Here is a 16,999-nt window from a genome sequence, read left to right on the forward strand (position 1 = left end):
GCGTGAGACCTTGAAGATGGAGGCTGCGGCGGAGGCGCAGGTTCCCTTTGGCACTCACAAGCCATCCAGAGCGGCAAAGATATTTCCTTTCCCCGCCTGTTTTGACAGAATTGTCGCTAAAGAGTGGGGACGACCAAATCGTCCCTGTGGGGTCCCTAAGCGCTTTACTAGGCGTTACCTCTGAGGAGTCCCTTCTTAAGAAGTGGACTGTTCCACCGGTGGGGGACCCTTTCCAGATTGAACAAGGCAACCATTATTCCGGTTGAAGAGTCGCCAGCCTTTTAAGTATTCGGCTGACAGGAAGGCAGAGGGTGTGGCCCGCAATATGCACACTCTGACTGGTTCGGCACTGAGGCCGGTATTCACCATTGCCCTGGTGTCACAAACTCTGACCTAGTGGCCTAAGCTGTGACCTGGAGGGAGTTTAGCTCCCCCTGCATTTTCTGATCTGGCAGACCAGCTGGTCCATGGGCTGCAGTTTATCTGTGATGCCTCTTTGGATGCGGCTCCCCTAGTGGTTCGGCTCTCTGTTTTGGCAGTGGTCCTTTTGGCTCAAATGCTGGTCTGCAGACCAGACTTCTAAAAAGGCCTTGAATGATCTTCCCTTTCAAGGAGTTCGCCTGTTTGGAGCTACCTTGGATGACATCATAAAAGGTCTCACATGGGGGTACCTTTCTTCTGCAGGCTACTAAGGGCAGGGCAAGGAACCTCGTAGACGTTGGCCTTCCTGTTTGGCTCATATGTTTTTTCGTCCCTCAGGATCGACTGACAAGGGCTCGAAGCCTTTCAGGGCCTCTAGAAGATCCAAACCAACCTGGTCTGGCAAGCTGAGAGCAGGCTTCTCCAGACCCATGAACAAGGCTTCCTCAGCATGAAAGTGCACCCTCACTGGTATCGGGGGTTGGGGGACGTCTTCGCTGGTTTCTGGACCCATGGACTTTCCTGGTGCAAGACAAGTGGGTCCACAAAGTCATTCAGTAAGGCTACAAGATCAAGTTTAATTTTTGTCTCCCGGCAAGGTTCTCTCCTTCCAACTGGTGCCTGTCCCCGGATCGCTTACAGGACTTTTTGAGGTGGTACAAGACCTGTTACATCAAGGGGTGATTGTCCCGGTTCCGACTTCAGAACGTTTTCAGGGTTTTTACTCAAACCTGTTACAGTTGCAAGGAAGGAAGGCAAAGGGTGTCCAATCCTGGACCTCATGACGCTGAACTGCTTTGTGCGGGTGCAGAAGTTCAGAATGGAGGCCATCCACACGGTGGTGCGACCCTGCATCAGGGGGATTTCCTCGTCTCTATCAACATCAAGGATGCTTACCTCCACATTCTAATGTGTCGGTCACCGGCGCTTCCTACGCTTTGCCGTGGGACAGGAGCATTATGAGTTTGTGGCGTTACCCTTTAGCCTTGCCTCTGCTCCTCAGGTCTTCACAAGTGTTAGCCCCGGTGCTAGCTTTGCTACGCCAACGGGGGATCGCTGTACTAGACTATTTGGATGATCTCTTTATGCAAGCGGAGTCTCCCTTTGCTCTCGGGAAAACCTGGAGATCTCAATATGAACTCTGCGGTAGTTGGGCTGGATTCTGAATTTTCAGAAGTCTGCCCTGGTTCTGTCCACAAAGCTAGACTATTTGGGCCTAACTCTTGACTCGTCCTTAGCCAGAGTGCTCCTTTGGACAAACTCCAGAAATTGCAGGCTGCAAGTCTCCTGCTGTCCAAAATGGTCATCCCTCTGGACTTGCATGCGGGTGCTGGGCCTTATGGTGTCTACCTTTTTAAGACAATCCCATTTGCACAGTTCTATACGAGGCCCCTGCAAAGGGAGATTCTGACCAAATGGGACAAGACTCCGCAGTCTCTGGACAATCCGATCCAGCTGAGTTGGGAAACTAAGAAGTCCCTGATAAGGTGGCTTTGTGCTTCGGCTGGGCAAATCCTTCCTATCCTTGTGTTGGTCAGTGGTCACCACGAATGCCAGCCTGTCCGGCTGGGAGGGCTTCCTCTGCAAGCATTCTACTCCGGGGATCTGGACGCTGGAAGTGTCCAGACTACCGATCAATGTCTTGGAACTCCGAGAGATCAGACTGTGTCTGGACCGCAGGACGGATCGTCTTCAGGGTTATCCAGTGCGCATTTAATCGGACAATGCCATGGCCATGGCTTATGTCAATCACCAAGGGGCACAAGAAGTGTCCTGGCAGCTCCTGAGTTAGCCGGCATTCTAAGGTTTGTTCCAGCCCTCTCCATTATTACAATCCCAGGGTGGAAAACTGGCAGGTGGATTACCTGTCTGCAGGCGTTGGACCAAGGGGAATTGTCCCTTCATCCGAAGGTGTTTCATTAGTTGTGTCTCTGGTGGGGCACCCCCGAGGTGCATCTGTTGGCGTCTCGACTCAACAGAAAGGTACAGAGGTTTGTGGCTCGGTCAAGGGATCCTCTGGTGGATGCCACAGACGCACTTGTGGGGTCAGTGTTGTCTAATTTACGCCTTCCCTCCTCTCAAGCTTCTGCCATGACTTCTATGCAGGATCAAGGCAGAAGGAATTCCGCTCTTCTCCAGACTGGCCTCGCCGAGCTTGGTACGCCGAACTGGTGCGGCTGGTCGCTGACATTCCTTGGAAGCGTCCTCAAAGGGAGGATCTGCTGTTCCAAGGACCAATCTTCCAATCCTGCTTTACACTCCCTGTCTTTGACGACTTAGCTGTTGAACGCCCGGAACTAAAGGACAGAGGATTAACTTGGTGATTCCTACACTAAGCTAGGAAATCTACTTCTAGGAGGATCTACTATCCTATGTAGAAGACGTACATTGCGTGGTGTTAGTCTCTTGGGGTTCATCCTTGCTCCCTCTCGGTTGCTTGGATCTTGATCTTCCTTCAACGGGGGGTTGAACAGAAATTGGCCTTGAGTACCATCAAGGGCTAGGTGTCGGCTTTGGCGGTCTTCTTCCAATGACCTTTGGCCACTCCGTTCCTGGTGCGTACATTTCTTCAGGGTGTCTGACATTTGGTTCCTCCAGTGCGGGGTCTGTTGACGCCTTGGGACCTCAATTTGGTGCTTTCGCTCCTCCAAAAGCCTCCCTTTGAGAATCTTCAGAGATTCCCCTGCTTACGCTGTCCCAGAAGGTGGCCTTTTTGGTGGCTATCACCTCTGTGTGCAGGGTATCGACACTGGCGGCGTTATCCTGTCGTTCACCTTGCCTGGTGATTCACAGAGATAAGGTGGTTCTTTGCCTCTGTCCGTCGTTACTTCCAAAGGTTGTCTCTGATTTTCATTTGAAAGACATTGTGTTGCCTTCCATGTGTCCCAGGCCTAAACATCTGAAGGAAATTGTCTGTCTTGCATGCCTTCAATGTGGTCTGGGCAATTAACGTGTACCTAGCAGCTACGGAGTCTTTCTGGAAGTCAAGCTCTTTGTTCTCATGGATGGGCCTCGTAAAAGGTTGTCCGCTTCCTCTACGACTATTTCCAGATGGCTCAGACAGTGGTTCAGGCCTATTCCATCGAGGGTCAAGGTTCCTCCTTTCCCTGTTAAGGCGTACTCTACTTGGGTGCTTAGTGCCTCCTGGGCTTCCTGTCATTGGGCGTCAGTGACGCAGGTTTGCAAGGCGGCCCCTTGGTCGTCAGTGCACACTTTCACAAAGTTTTATAAAGTGGATGTGTTGGCATCTGCTGCGGATGCTTCTTTTGGTCGCAAGGTTTTTCAGGCTGCTGTTAAAAGGACCTGATCCTCTTCGAGGGTGTATTGTTTTTTCAGGTGGGCTCCAGTTTTGGTTGAGCTCTTGTTGCCTGGTTGGCTACTGTTTAGCCTTGGAAATTTTTTTGCTGTTTCCACCCCTAATGTTTACCACTGCTTTTGGACGTCCCAACAGTTATAAAGATCTGAAGCTGTGTCTGTCAATTAACGAAAGAGAAAATGGGATTTCTGACTTACTGTAAAATCCATTTCTCTTTTTTTCATTGATGGACACAGCACCCACCCCTCTGTGGAGTTGTAATTCTTCTGACACTGCTTGTAACTAAACTCAGTGCCTTTAGCAGAGAGAGAGAGTATACCCCCTGGGACTGCCAATGGGCGTAGCCAGACCTTTTTGTCTGCCTCATGTCTCCTGTAGGGGGCAGTATAACCCACCGGTAATGAAGATCTGAAGTTGTGTCCGTCAATGAACATCAGAGAAATGGATTTTACTGTGTCAAAAATGCAAAAAAAAATTTTTCTCATTTTCGCCCATCTCTGTCCCATTGCGGAGATTTCAATTTAATTTCCTGTCCCATAGCTAAAACAGGAAGTGGAAGGAAATCCCTGCAAATTAAGGGAACTCCTTGGGGACCCCCCAGGTCACCAGACCTAGTGCCCCCATTGGAACATTTCTCATCGATTTTTCTTTTTTGGGGACAACCCAAAATGTGGGATTTTTTTACTTTCAATATGGGTGAAAAGGACAAATAGAGAGGGTGGATCTCCTTAACGGGGGCACAGACAGCAAGCAAAACTGACAAGCCTTCTAATCCCTCTCCACTCTATGCAAAACTTAAAAAAAAAATTGCCTTTTAGTTATACTTGAAAGTGAACCTGCTGCATTGGCCTGCATGGGCAAAGCACAGATGTGCTTTAAAAGTATTGGACAAAGTTAGAATGGACAGGCAGGCTGCAGGTAGTTGGATCTTACTATTTGCTTCCCTCTTCAACGCCTTTCCCTGTTAATGTTTTTTTGCTTCCTTTTTCTGAACTGACCTCCCCCTTCTAATGCATTATTGTTGATATTAACACTGCAGAATTGTGAGTCGAGTGACTGGTGTGTAGGAATATGTAGACAAAAAATGGTGGTGGTTGGGGTGTTTAGTGAAATACAGTAAAACCTTGGTTTGAGAGTAACTTGGTTTAAGAGCGCTTTGCAAGACAAGCAAATTTTTATAATAAATTTTGACTTGATATACAAGCGATGTCTTGATATACAAGTAGCCTCAAGCTACGTATAAAAGAGAAGAGAGGCGCCTCTAAGTGTAGCAATATGGTTACATTTAATGAAGGTACAACATTTAGCAACTCACATGGTTGATGAATAAAAGAGGCAATCTAAGGATGCAGGCATTCGGGGTAAAGCTGTCCACATAGACCATCTTCCGCACCGCCATCTACGTCATCCCTTTCATGTTGCCCCTCACTTTCAGATCGCTTTACTGCAGGGTGGTCTTCCCGGTCAGGATTACAGATTGGCAGCCGGCAGTGCAGAAGATAGTCTATGTGGACAGCTTTACCCCGGATGCCTGCATACTTAGATGTGCCTCTTTTATTCATCAACCATGTGAGTCGCTAAATGTTGAACCTTCATTAAATGGAACCATATTGCTACACTTAGAGGCGCCTCTCTTCTCTTTGATACTCTGTAGCTCCTGCTGGAGTTTCCTTCTAATCCCCTTGTGGAAGCGGCTATTTGTGGATGGACATTTTATGGTTATATAACCTATTGCAATGCTAGGATCTTTTTATATGGACTATAAACTGAAGGACTTATGAATAAATGGTTGTGGAACGAATCATCTGAGTTTCCATTATTTCTTATGGGGAAATTCGCTTTGATATAAGAGTGCTTTGGATTACAAGCATGTTTCCGGAACGAATTATGCTCGCAATCCAAGGTTTTACTGTACATCCTTGTGACTATAACCCCTTTTTATTTTACATGAAATAACCTGTGCGGGTGAGTTTGTACAGCCTTTGCATGCCTGTGTGAATGAGCCCTTATATGCCAGAACTGCAGGCAAGATGATCTTAGGGTGGTTTGCAGAGATTTGTAATAATTTGTAGTTTATTTGTCAGGTGCGTGGAGGAATTCTATTGAGGAATGGACGGCAGAGGACTGGAATGAAGATGTGAGTGAACTTGAGTTAAACAAAGTAAATTTATACATTTTGCTACCTAATTTTACATTTTACCTTTCTAAGTGAAACTGGGGTAATGCTGCAATGAAGGTCCACAGAGATGAAGTTAATGCTTGCCCTTTGTAGCCGCTCATAGTATAACAAAAAATACACTTGGGTAATAGGTCCCAGCCTTTAGTGGTAAGGTAGAAAGGGGTGTTTTAAAAGGTAAAAGTTTAGAGTACACTCTCCTCTGGTCTGTATTCTCGACAGTATAATAAATTAATACTACTTTAGGTTCTTGAAGCTTAACCACTTGCCGACCGCTTTCAGGATATTTTCTGCGGCAGTCAGCCACTCCTGGGCAAACCGAAGTACGTCGCTCGCCCAAGAGCCTGTAGGAGGCGAGCGCACGCCGCCGGGGGCGTGCTCCCGCTCATTCACGGGCATCCCCCGCTCCGATGTCCGCCGGCCACTCGCAATCTCCCGCTGGAGAGGGAGAAAGGCAGACGGCTGATGTAAACAAAGCCGTCTGTCATTCTCCCTGATGTAAAGGCAGAGATCATACGATCCTGCTATGTAGGATCGTATGTCTCTGTGGTTACATTACTAGCCACCCCCCCACAGTTATAAACACGCCCCTAGGGATACATTTAACCCACTCATCACCAATAAAGTTAACCCTTTCCCTGTCAGTGTCATTTTGACAGTAACAGTGCATATTTATAGCACTGATTACTGTAGTAATGTCACTGGTACCCCCAAAAGTGTCACAAATGTGAGTCAAGGGTCTGATTTGCCCGTCGCAGTCCCGCAGAAAAAATCGCAAATCGCCGCCATTACTAGTTAAAAAAAATGAAAAAAACAAAACAAAAATGACATAAATCTTTCCTGTAGTTAGTAAACGCAATAACTTTTGCGCAAACCAATCAAAATACGCTTATTGCGATTTTTATTTTTTTTACCAAAAATATGTAGCCGAAAACGAATTGGCCTAAAATGTTAAAAAAATTTTGATTTTTACATTTTTTGGGGGGGGGGGGGGGGGAATTTCATAAAAAAAATGTGAAAAATATTTTTTCAAAATTGTCGCTATTTTTGTTTATAGCGCAAAAAAAATCGCACAGGTGATCAAATGCCACCAAAAGAAAGCTCTGTTTGTGGGGAAAAAAGGACGTCAATTTTGTTTAGGTACAGCGTCGCATGACTGCGCAGTTGTCCGTTAAAGTCACGCAGTGCTAAATCGCAAAATAGACCCTGGTCTTTGAGCAGCCAAATCCTCCGGGGCTTAAGTGGTTAAGATCCCATTAACAGTGGTGTCCTGGTGGGATGATAATGGGAGTGTTAAACTGAGAAGATTGCAAGTCTGGTCTTAAAGCGGAGTTCCAGCCATTTGACTCACCTGTCCAACGGTCCAGCGATGCGGCCGCCGGAAGCCTCGATCCTCTCCCTCGGCGCCGGCATCACTGCTGTGGGCACCCGGCTGTTACAGTTTGCGGCTTCACAGCCGGGTACCCACTGCGCATGCGCAAGTCGCGCTGCGCGCCGTGATTGGCCGGCAATCTTCTGGGACCTCTGACGTGTCCCAGAAGATTGCAGGGAGGGTGGGGGAGAGGAGAACTTCCGCTCAGGGCGCCGCGGCGCTCCGAGCGGAAGTGGGAGCGGGTACCTGTCAAAACTAGGTACCCGCTCCCCCCCAAAAAAATGACATGCCAAATGTGGCATGTCGGGGGGTCAGGACTCCCTAAAGCGGAAGTTCCACTTTTGGGTGGAACTCCGCTTTAATACTTTTGCTCTTGAACAACATCTCTACAGACTTGTTTTAGTTATTTATTTTTAAGTGTATGTCCAAGCATTATCTAATTTTACCCCCAAACCTCCTTACCCCCCCCCTCTAGTTTTAGTTCTAATATTTATTAATTTTACTTTATTCCTGTAGTGAATCAGATTTGATTACTACATGTGGCATTATCAGGCTTGTAAAATAAATTCAGGGCCAGCTGCTAGCTGGCCAGTTTTTATTAATTTAGGCAAAGCCCAAGAACGACATTCCAAGAGCATACATGAGAGAATACGGCACCCCAGGATCACGTCGCTGGGTAGTAACACTGCCAGCAAAATTGGGAACTGACTCGCCTAAAAAAGGTGACGCCTAGTCCTTCAAACTCTAGAACACAGACAGTAGTTAAAAAAGAAAATGGGGAACAGAAACCCAAAGGTGTTCTACAATTTAGGAAGGGAGTCGGGCAGACCGCGGTGACCTCATGTAAAACAATCGTTATTGTTGCATAATATGTAAAATCGAACACCGATAATAAGACATGCAGTTTTTTGCTACTTGCTCTATTTGCTGTATCATGCTGGTGTATGAGTGATCCCGGGTTGTGTGTTTTTTTTTTTTTTTTATCTTATTTTTTAGTGGCAACTTTGTCATATTAACCCTTCTGTGTAGTCTGCTCTTATCTGTGTTCGATTTTACATATTATGCAACGATATTGTTTTACATGAGGTCACCGCGGTCTGCCTGATTCCCTTCCTCCACTATAGAACTCCTTCGGGTTTCTGTTCCCCATTTCCTTTTTGGTTACATTCTAAGAGCCCCTTCTCCACCCACAATGTGTTTTGCGGGAGTAAACCGTGCTGGGAAAGAAAACAATGCCAGCCCAAACAGGAAGCAACGAGGACATTGTGTTTGTTTTGAAAAAGTTATGATTTTTTGGTTATTTGTAGCATTTTTAAAGGCATATGGCATGGGAAATGTTCATGTTTCAGAGATGTCCCTTTTTGTTAAAAAAAAGGAAAAAAAGAAAGTTAATTTATTTCAGTAATTCAATTCAAAAAGTGAAACCTATCTTTTATATAGATGTGTTACACACAGAGTGATATATTTCAATCATTTTTTTCTTTTTAATTTTGATAATTATGGCTTAAAGCTAGGGAAAACCCCAAACTTAGTATCTCAGAAAATTAGAATATTAAATAAGACTAAAAAAAAGCATTTCTGTATTAAAATTTCTTGGCTTACTGAAAAGTATGTCCATGTACAGTATAGTATTTACTCAATACATGGTCGGGGCTCCTTTTGCATGAATTACTGTATCAATGTGGCGTGGCATGGAGGCGATCAGCCTGTGGCACTGCTGAGGTGTTATGGAAGCCCAGGTTGCATTAATAGCGGCCTTCAGCTCATCTGCATTGTTGGGTCTGGTGTCTCATCTTCCTCTTGACAATACCCCACAGATTCTCTACGGGGTTTAGGTCAGGCAAGTTTGCTGGCCAATCGAGCACAGTGATACCATACACATTAACCACTTAAGCCCCGGAAGATTTTACCCCCTTCCTGACCAGGGGGTATTTTGCGATTCGGCACTGCGTGACTTTAACGGACAATTGCGCGGTCGTGCGACGCTGTACCTAAACGAATTTGACGTCCTTTTTTTTCCCCAGAAACAGAGCTTTCTTTTGGTGGTATTTGATCACCTGTGCGATTTTTTTTTTTTTTTTTTTTTTTTTTATCATGCACTATAAACAAAAAAAAGCGTCAATTTTGCAAAAATAACAATATTTTTCACTTTTTTTTTTATATGAAATTCCCAAAAAAAATGTAAAAATCTAAATTTAACATTTTCGGCCAATTTGTTTTATGCTACATATGTTTGGTAAAAAAAAAAATTGCAAAAAGCGTATTTTGATTGGTTTGCGCAAAAGTCATCGCGTTTACTAACAAAGGGAAATATTTTTGTCTTTTTTTTTTTTTTTTTTTTAACGCATAATGGCGGCGATCTGCGTATTTTTTTTTTTTTTTTTGCGGGACTGCGACATTGCGGCGGACAGATCGGACCCCTGACTAACATTTTTGACACTTTTGGGGTTACCAGTGACATTTCTACAGTAATCAGTGCTATACATATGCACTGTTACTGTAAAATGACACTGGTAGTAAAGGGGTTAACTTTTTTTTTTTTTTTTAGAGGGAGGGGCTGTGTGTGTCCCTAGGGGCGTGATTCTAACTGTGATTGGCTGTGGCTTGAGCTGTAGGAACAGTGATCAACGGTCCTACTTGGTAGAACCGTATGATCACTGTTCCTACACAGGGGAGAATGACAGGCGGCTTGTTTACATCAGCCGCCTGCCTTTGTCCCTCTGTCACGGACGATCGTGAGTGCCCGGCGGACATCGGGTCCGCCGGGCACACGCACGGGGGGGGGGGGGGGTCCGTGACCAAGCGGGAGCGCGCCTCCGGCGGCACGCGCTCGCTCCCCAGAGCCTCACAGGCTAGTGACGTACCCATACATCACTTTGCCTGTAAGGGACTGACCGCCGCAGTATATGTACTTGCGGCGGTCTGCAAGTGGTTAAACCAGGTATTGGTAGTTTTGGCAGTGTGGGCGGTGCCAAGTCCTGCTGGATGATGAAATCTGCATCGCCATAAAGCTGGTCAGCAGAGGGAGGCAGGAAGTGATCTAGCATTTCCTGGTAGGATTTTGCTGACTTTGGACTTGATAAAACAGTGGAGCTAGGAACATTCCTGGCAGTGTACTGAACCAAGACTTCCTTGTTTCTAAAATAGACCTGTCAGGGGACTTTCCCCTGTTTACTGGCTGGAGTCATCTGCACTTTATTTTTATTCCCCGCTAGCTTTTTATGGACATTCTAAATTTAACATACATAAAATTTGGACATTCTGAATTTGGTTTCCTTATAGTAATGTTTTAAAGGGAACTATACGTGTGTTTATTTTTACCACTTTGACTTACTGTTTCAGTGAACCAGTGAGGTAAAAAAATATCTACTATTGCTGTATTGTTTCTAAAGGTACAGATTCTGGAGATGTCTTTCTTATCCTTTATAGAAAAAGAAATAGATCTAAAATATTAACCTCTAAGCAAGGTAATATCAGATATAAATTTCAGTAGCGCAGGAATGGTGGTATCCCCTTACCAACTATACAAATGAACCACTGGTCTCTCTGAAGCACCAGACTATATTTATGATCACCAGGCTATACACTTTCTCCTAAAATCATATAAGTCAAGAGCAAAGCCCAAGAGCGTACAAGAAACTGAATATGGCACCCAGGATCGCACCCCAGGATCGTTGCTGGGTAGTAACACTGCCAGTAAAATTGGGAAACCGACTCGCCTAATAAAGGTGGCGCCTAGCCCTTCAAACTCCAGAACAGACAGTAGCTAAAAAGGAAATGGGGAACAGGTACCCCCAAGGTGTTCTATAGTGGAGGAAGGGAATCAGGCTGTACACTTTCTCCTAAAATCATAAAAGTCCATAATGATGCACATGTAAACAATGGATTAAACAGCTCATCCTCAGGGAGTTGATACTTGTGAAATTTTAGAGGGAACACCGTCGCTCTCCACCACCAATGTGCTGGGAAATAGGTAGTTGAATTGGAGACTCACCAGATCACAATGCCTCCCCACTTTCATGGATCAGGCATAAACAGCATGCCGCATGAAAGAAAAGAAAAAAGGAGGCGCAAACACCTAGTGCATTACCCGTGGTCACGTTTATAAAATTTTTAATAAAATGCCAAATGCATACTCAGACATGAAGATTGTAAAAATCGTGTTACAAGAATCCACCACGCATGAACTGGAACATGAGCTCTGATGAAGGGAGTTTGACTCCCGAAACGCGTTAGCGGTCCTATCTACAAGGACATGTTCCAGTTCATGCATGGTGGATTCTTGTAACACGATTTTACAATCTTCATGTCTGTGAGTATGCAGTTATTAAAAATTTTATAAACGGTGACCACGGGTAATGCACTAGGTGTTTGCGCCTCCTTTTTTCTTTACGTTGGCGGAAGGCTGGGAGGAGGTTTTCCTTAACTTGAAAGAAATGAATGTGTAGCAGCACATCTCGGGGGGGGGGGGGGGCCTCTGCGGGTAGGAAGGAGGGTTTGGGGACTCTATGGATCCTGTCAATTGTAAGATCCGCATTGGAGAGGGATGGAAGCACTGCAAGGAATAGGTCTTTGGCAAAGTGAGGGAGTTTTTGCGGCAGGACAGTTTCAGGAATTCCACGAATCTTCAGGACCTATCCTCCAGATCTGCTTTTTTCGCTTGCATAGAGGAGATAACCTCATGATGTGAGGAGTGCGAGTCCACTAGAGAGTTGAATGAGGATGTGACTTCACCCATTTGAATTTCAACCTGATTAACCCTTTCTCCTAGGTGGTCAATATCTGCTTGGCATTCTCTGATGCAGGATTGCGTGTCCATGTGAATGGATGTTCGCAGAGTCCGCAGCATGTCCTTCATTAAAGCTTCAGAAAGTGGTTGGTCTGATGAAGGAAAGTCCTGAAAGGGGTCTGTTGAGGGGGCCGCGATAGTGTCCATGGGAGCGGAGTAGGCCTCATGGGGAAGGTGATCGAACCACGCCTAGATTTTGCCGGGCTCCTGAATGTAGGAGAAGAGGGCTCAGTGAGGGGAGGAGGAGGAAGGCTGATGATTTGCCTGTATATGAGTATGCGGCTGCTCCCGGTCGGATCCCACCGCGGATGGATGAGAATGTGGAGCCGGAGGACAGATCCTGGCCGCGGCGCCATCTTGGCTGCGTCCACGCTGCATGGGGGGGGGGGGGAGAAGGCTGACCACTTCTGAACCAGCGGGGGATCCAGGCGGCGTCTCCTCATAGCCCGGAGTGGCGGTGTGTGCAGAGGGAGTTCTGCGGCGAGATTCGGTTAGTCAGGTGGGAGCGGGAGGCTTGATGTCAGTTTATCTGATCCCGAGCGGAGCGCTAGAGCTATGTGGCCATGTTCGCCGGCGGTCGCCACGCCCCCCTTTTTTCTTTTCTTTCATGCACTATGTTGGAGTTCCCGACCTGAGGAGAGCAGCACATTAGTCTTTCCCTTCGGAGTGAGCGCTTGGCTGAATTGTTTGGAGATAAACAGCATGTCACCAACAATATATTTCATCCAACTTGAATCAACCAATAGTGGCTCCTGGATCTCGTCTGAAGGAATCGTGGTTTGTTGGCAGTTTATAGCAGGAGCAAATTAGATCATACTTTGCTGAGTGTTTTTGCCTTCCTCTTGATCAACTGTGGATACAGACTTGTCTTTTGTCAACCTGACTAACTATAACTATATAGGTGTATGGACCAGAAGCTGTGCAAAAAGGAAGGTATTTGCTACTAGAAGGGCAGCGGTTAAAGCAAGCTTATGCTTTTCTAATGCAAGTACTAGGGATGCACCGAAATGAAAATTTTGAACCGAAACCGAAAATGCAGGATGCCCTTGGCCGAAAACCGAAACCGAAAATGACTTTTTCCCCCCAAATTTTTTTTAAAATGGATAGAACAGGGGCATACACCAAAAACAGGCAGCGACGTACACCTGTCGCTGCCACCCTGTCACAGTATATATACTGTGATGGGTTGGCAATAGGTTAATTTAATTCCCAATGGTATTTGTATTATGCAGCATGAGGGGGTTAATGTATTGTCACTGCTGGTCACTCATCTATTAGTGACCGACCAGTGGCAGGTAATTAACCCCTTTGTGCTGCATTAGTGCAACCAGTGTTAACGAACACTGATACTGGTTGCACTAATGCAGCACAAAGGGGTTAATTTCCTGCCTGGTCGGTCACTAATAGATGAGTGACCTGCAGTGACAATACATTAACCCCTCATGCTGCATAATACTAATATCATTGGTAAGCTGCCTCAGCTCCCCCCCATCTCCCCCCACTCCCACTGCCTCAGCGTCCTCCTCCTCGGGTGTCCTGCATTCAAAAGTCCCGCCTCTGGCCGGCGGCACCGCCTCTCAATGACGTCCCTACTACGATCTGTGCATTATGAATGGACATACCAGGCGGGAGGGCGGGGCTAGCGGCCGCTATAGAGAGAACTAATGTGATCCTTCACTGTCAGCTCAGCACGTCTATGTGTGAATGAGAACAGAACTGAGCTGACACCGGGGGGGGGGGGGGGGCGGAGCGGCCGCTATTAGCTGTAACTATGTGAGAGCTTCTCTTCCTTGTCAGCGGAGATACATACCTGTCAGTGAAGAGAAGCTCTCACATAGTTACAGCTAATAGCGGCCGAAATTTCGGTGCATCCCTAGCAAGTACTTGTTTTATTGGTCTGACTTGTTCCTAGTCAGCCACTAACCAGGCTAAGGGGGCCATTTATAGCTGAGATCAGATACCTTATCCCTCATTCCATTGGACTTTGCAGTGTTAATCCACACTGCATCCTTTGTTTTCCATTCATGAATTGCAGGCTGCTGGGCAGAGCTTGCTATGTTCCATAGAGAATTGTTGCTGCCTAGAAAACTGATTGGAGGAGAGGCCAGTCACATTACTGTGACTTGGCTCTCCCACTAGTTCCTGAAGAAAGCAGGGCTCAGTGCACATTTTGTAAAGTACAGCGCTGTGCCTTTATAAATGTATGGTTTGTGTTTTTTCTTTTTTTCCAAATAGTCGCATACTGCTCCATTGTTGCATAATTGTTGCTTTATGGCACTTTTTTTTTTTTTTTTTTTTTTTCCCCCACTTGAATTAATTCTGTTATTCTTTGTGTATTTTCTTGCAGCTTTCTGAAACAAAGGTCTTTACCGCATCCTCTGTTCCTACAGAGAATCACATCACCCCGGGACAGAGGTAAGAGGTGGACACTTGTCTGATTTAAAACATTTACAGAATGTTTTGGCTTTTATTCGGGCTCTTGCTTTGGGTTTTCATGTGATCTGCACAGCAATATACGATGCAAATCACATGCAATGTCTGTCTGTGTTTGTAATAGTATGAACCCAGGCTAAATGGGGACTACCTCTTTTAACTTTCATTCTATTCATAAGTGTTTTGAGGTCCCAGACCCCCCGAACACAGCTGTGATTACGCAGCACAAACCGATCAGCAGGTGCCGGCTAATGTCCAGCAGCACCCGCTGATCAGCCTGTGCTGCATCTAAGCACACGCCCCCTACCCGGAAGTGTCAGATCACGTACTAGGTAGTACACGATCTGGCACAGGAGAGCCACTCTGCTGATGTACTCGTATGTGAGGCAGTTGGCAAGTGGTTAACCACTTTACCACCGGAGGATTTTGCTGTCTTCCGTCCAGGCCACTTTTTGCGATTTGGCGCTGTGCGACTTTAACTGACAATTGCGCGGTCGTGCGACGCCGTACCTAAACTAAATTTACGTCCTTTTTTTTCCCATAAACAGAGCTTTCTTTTGGTGGTATTTGATCACCTGTGCGATTTTTTACTTTTTGCGCTATAAACAAAAGAGCGTTTATTTTGAAAAAATAACAATATTTTTCACATTTTTTTTTTATATGAAATTTCCCCCCAAAAAAATGTAAAAATCAAATTTTTTTAAAATTTTTGGCCAATTTGTTTTCTGCTACCTATGTTTAGTAAAAAAAATCGCAATAAGCGTATTTTGATTGGTTTGCGCAAAAGTTATTGCGTTTACTAACTAAGGGAAAGATTTCTGTCATTTTTGGTGTTTTTTTTTAACGCGTAATGGCGGTGATCTGCGATTTTTTTTTTTTTTTTTTTTTTTTTGCGGGACTGCGACATTGCGGTGGACAGATCGGACCCTTGACTGACATTTTTGACACTTTTGGGGGTACCAGTGACATTTCTACAGTAATCAGTGCTATATATATGCATTGTTACTGTAAAAATGACACTGGCAGGGAAGGGGTTAATTTTATTGGAGAGGGAGGGGTTAATGTATGCTTGGTGCTTACTGACGTGTGGGGGGGAGGTGACTGTGACACAGAAGGACAGATCGGATGTCCAGCTATGCTGAACACTCCGATCTGTCAGTCCCTGTCACTATGTAAACACAGCGGGCGGATCTCCAGACTCGATCCCCGACGATCGGGGACTCCCGCTGTGAATGAACACAGCGGGAGCGAGCCTCCGGCGGCGCGCGAGCGCCGCCCACAAGGGGCGGAGTCCAGCGACGTAGGTCTACGTCGCTGGACGGGATCGCGGCACTTTGCCGCAGTAGCCTCCATGTGAGCGGAGGTAAAGTGGTTAAACCATACGTTGGGAATCGTAGGCAGCCTATATGGTATGGTTTGCCTTTGTGACATCTCCTGGAGAGCGACATTTTCTATAGGCAGGCTGTAGTACTGCTGGGTATAATTGATGTTCTGGGAATTAACACAGAAGTTATTTTAACACTAAAGTATGACAACTGATTGATTGGTTCTACTTTTGGTTGATGTCTGTGTTTTGTTACATTTTTTTATGTGTTTTTTCTTATGTCTCTTGTATAACTGTTGGTTTATAACAGTTGTTTCTATTCCACAGCATTGACTTGGTAGCTCTCCTCCAGAAGCCACAGACAAACAGCACTGAAACAGAATCTGCTGGTTTTGAATCCACATCGCAGCAAAACTTTGGTCAGGCCCTTGTGTTCACAAACTCTCAGCATAGCTCTCAGATAACATCCACGGCTAGCAGCTCCAGCGCAGTTAACAGCTACACTCCTCAGAGCCTGGTAAATTACATCATTGGTGCTGTGCAGATTGAATGGACACTTGTTTTATAAAAATTATTTAACTTTTAACATTGTATAATGCAGTAGTGTATTTAGTTAAAACATCAAATGGTCTACTTTTTTTATAAAAAAAAAAAAATACTGTGCGAATGTTTCAAGCATTCACGCAGCCATTTTAAATAATCCTTGTAATGTGTGTCTTATGTTTATATGATCATCGGCTCCATTCCTTTTTTTTTTTTCTCTTTTTGCCCTGTCCTAAGGTGGCATCTGTACTAAGCAGCATTGTCACCCTAGGAAAGGGGATATGTTAGGACTAAATAACACTGTTAGGACTACACCACACCTCCCTCTCTTCCCCTTAACAGGGGTAGGTGCTTTGTAGTCTACGGAGTGAGCTGTTTTTACCGGTGCGCCCGGGAAACGATCTGACGGTGCCGCCGGCTGCTCACAGAGGCGATAAAAGATCCAATTGTCTTTGATCACCTCTATGGCCGTGGAGAACTGGAGCAACGTCATGACAAGTAAACTATTCTTTTTTTTCTTTTTTTTTTCGTTAAAGCAGAAGATCGAATTTATTTTTTCTATCTTTTCAAGGTGAAGGAGAGATTTGGGGTCTTTTTTACTCCATATCTCTCCATAAAGAGGACCT

At 45.6% G+C, this 16,999-nt stretch overlaps 1 protein-coding gene across 12 annotated transcripts in view; it reads left to right on the forward strand.

Moving 5' to 3' along the window:
* Positions 1 to 16,999, forward strand: part of UBAP2 (ubiquitin associated protein 2) — a 152,501-nt gene that overhangs the window by 77,628 nt on the left and 57,874 nt on the right. For 8 of the 12 annotated variants that reach the window (XM_082267235.1, XM_082267231.1, XM_082267240.1 and 5 more), the window contains exons 9-11: positions 5,821 to 5,897; positions 14,421 to 14,488; positions 16,158 to 16,347. In XM_082267235.1, coding sequence (XP_082123361.1) covers positions 5,821 to 5,897; positions 14,421 to 14,488; positions 16,158 to 16,347 — 335 coding nt within the window. The remainder of the gene's footprint in view (positions 1 to 5,820; positions 5,898 to 14,420; positions 14,489 to 16,157; positions 16,348 to 16,999) is intronic. The other 4 variants (XM_082267242.1, XM_082267233.1, XM_082267234.1 and 1 more) reach the window with 1 other exon arrangement.

This window comes from Pelophylax lessonae (assembly GCF_965119305.1).
Source record: "Pelophylax lessonae genome assembly, chromosome: 1".
Lineage (NCBI taxonomy): Eukaryota > Metazoa > Chordata > Amphibia > Anura > Ranidae > Pelophylax > Pelophylax lessonae.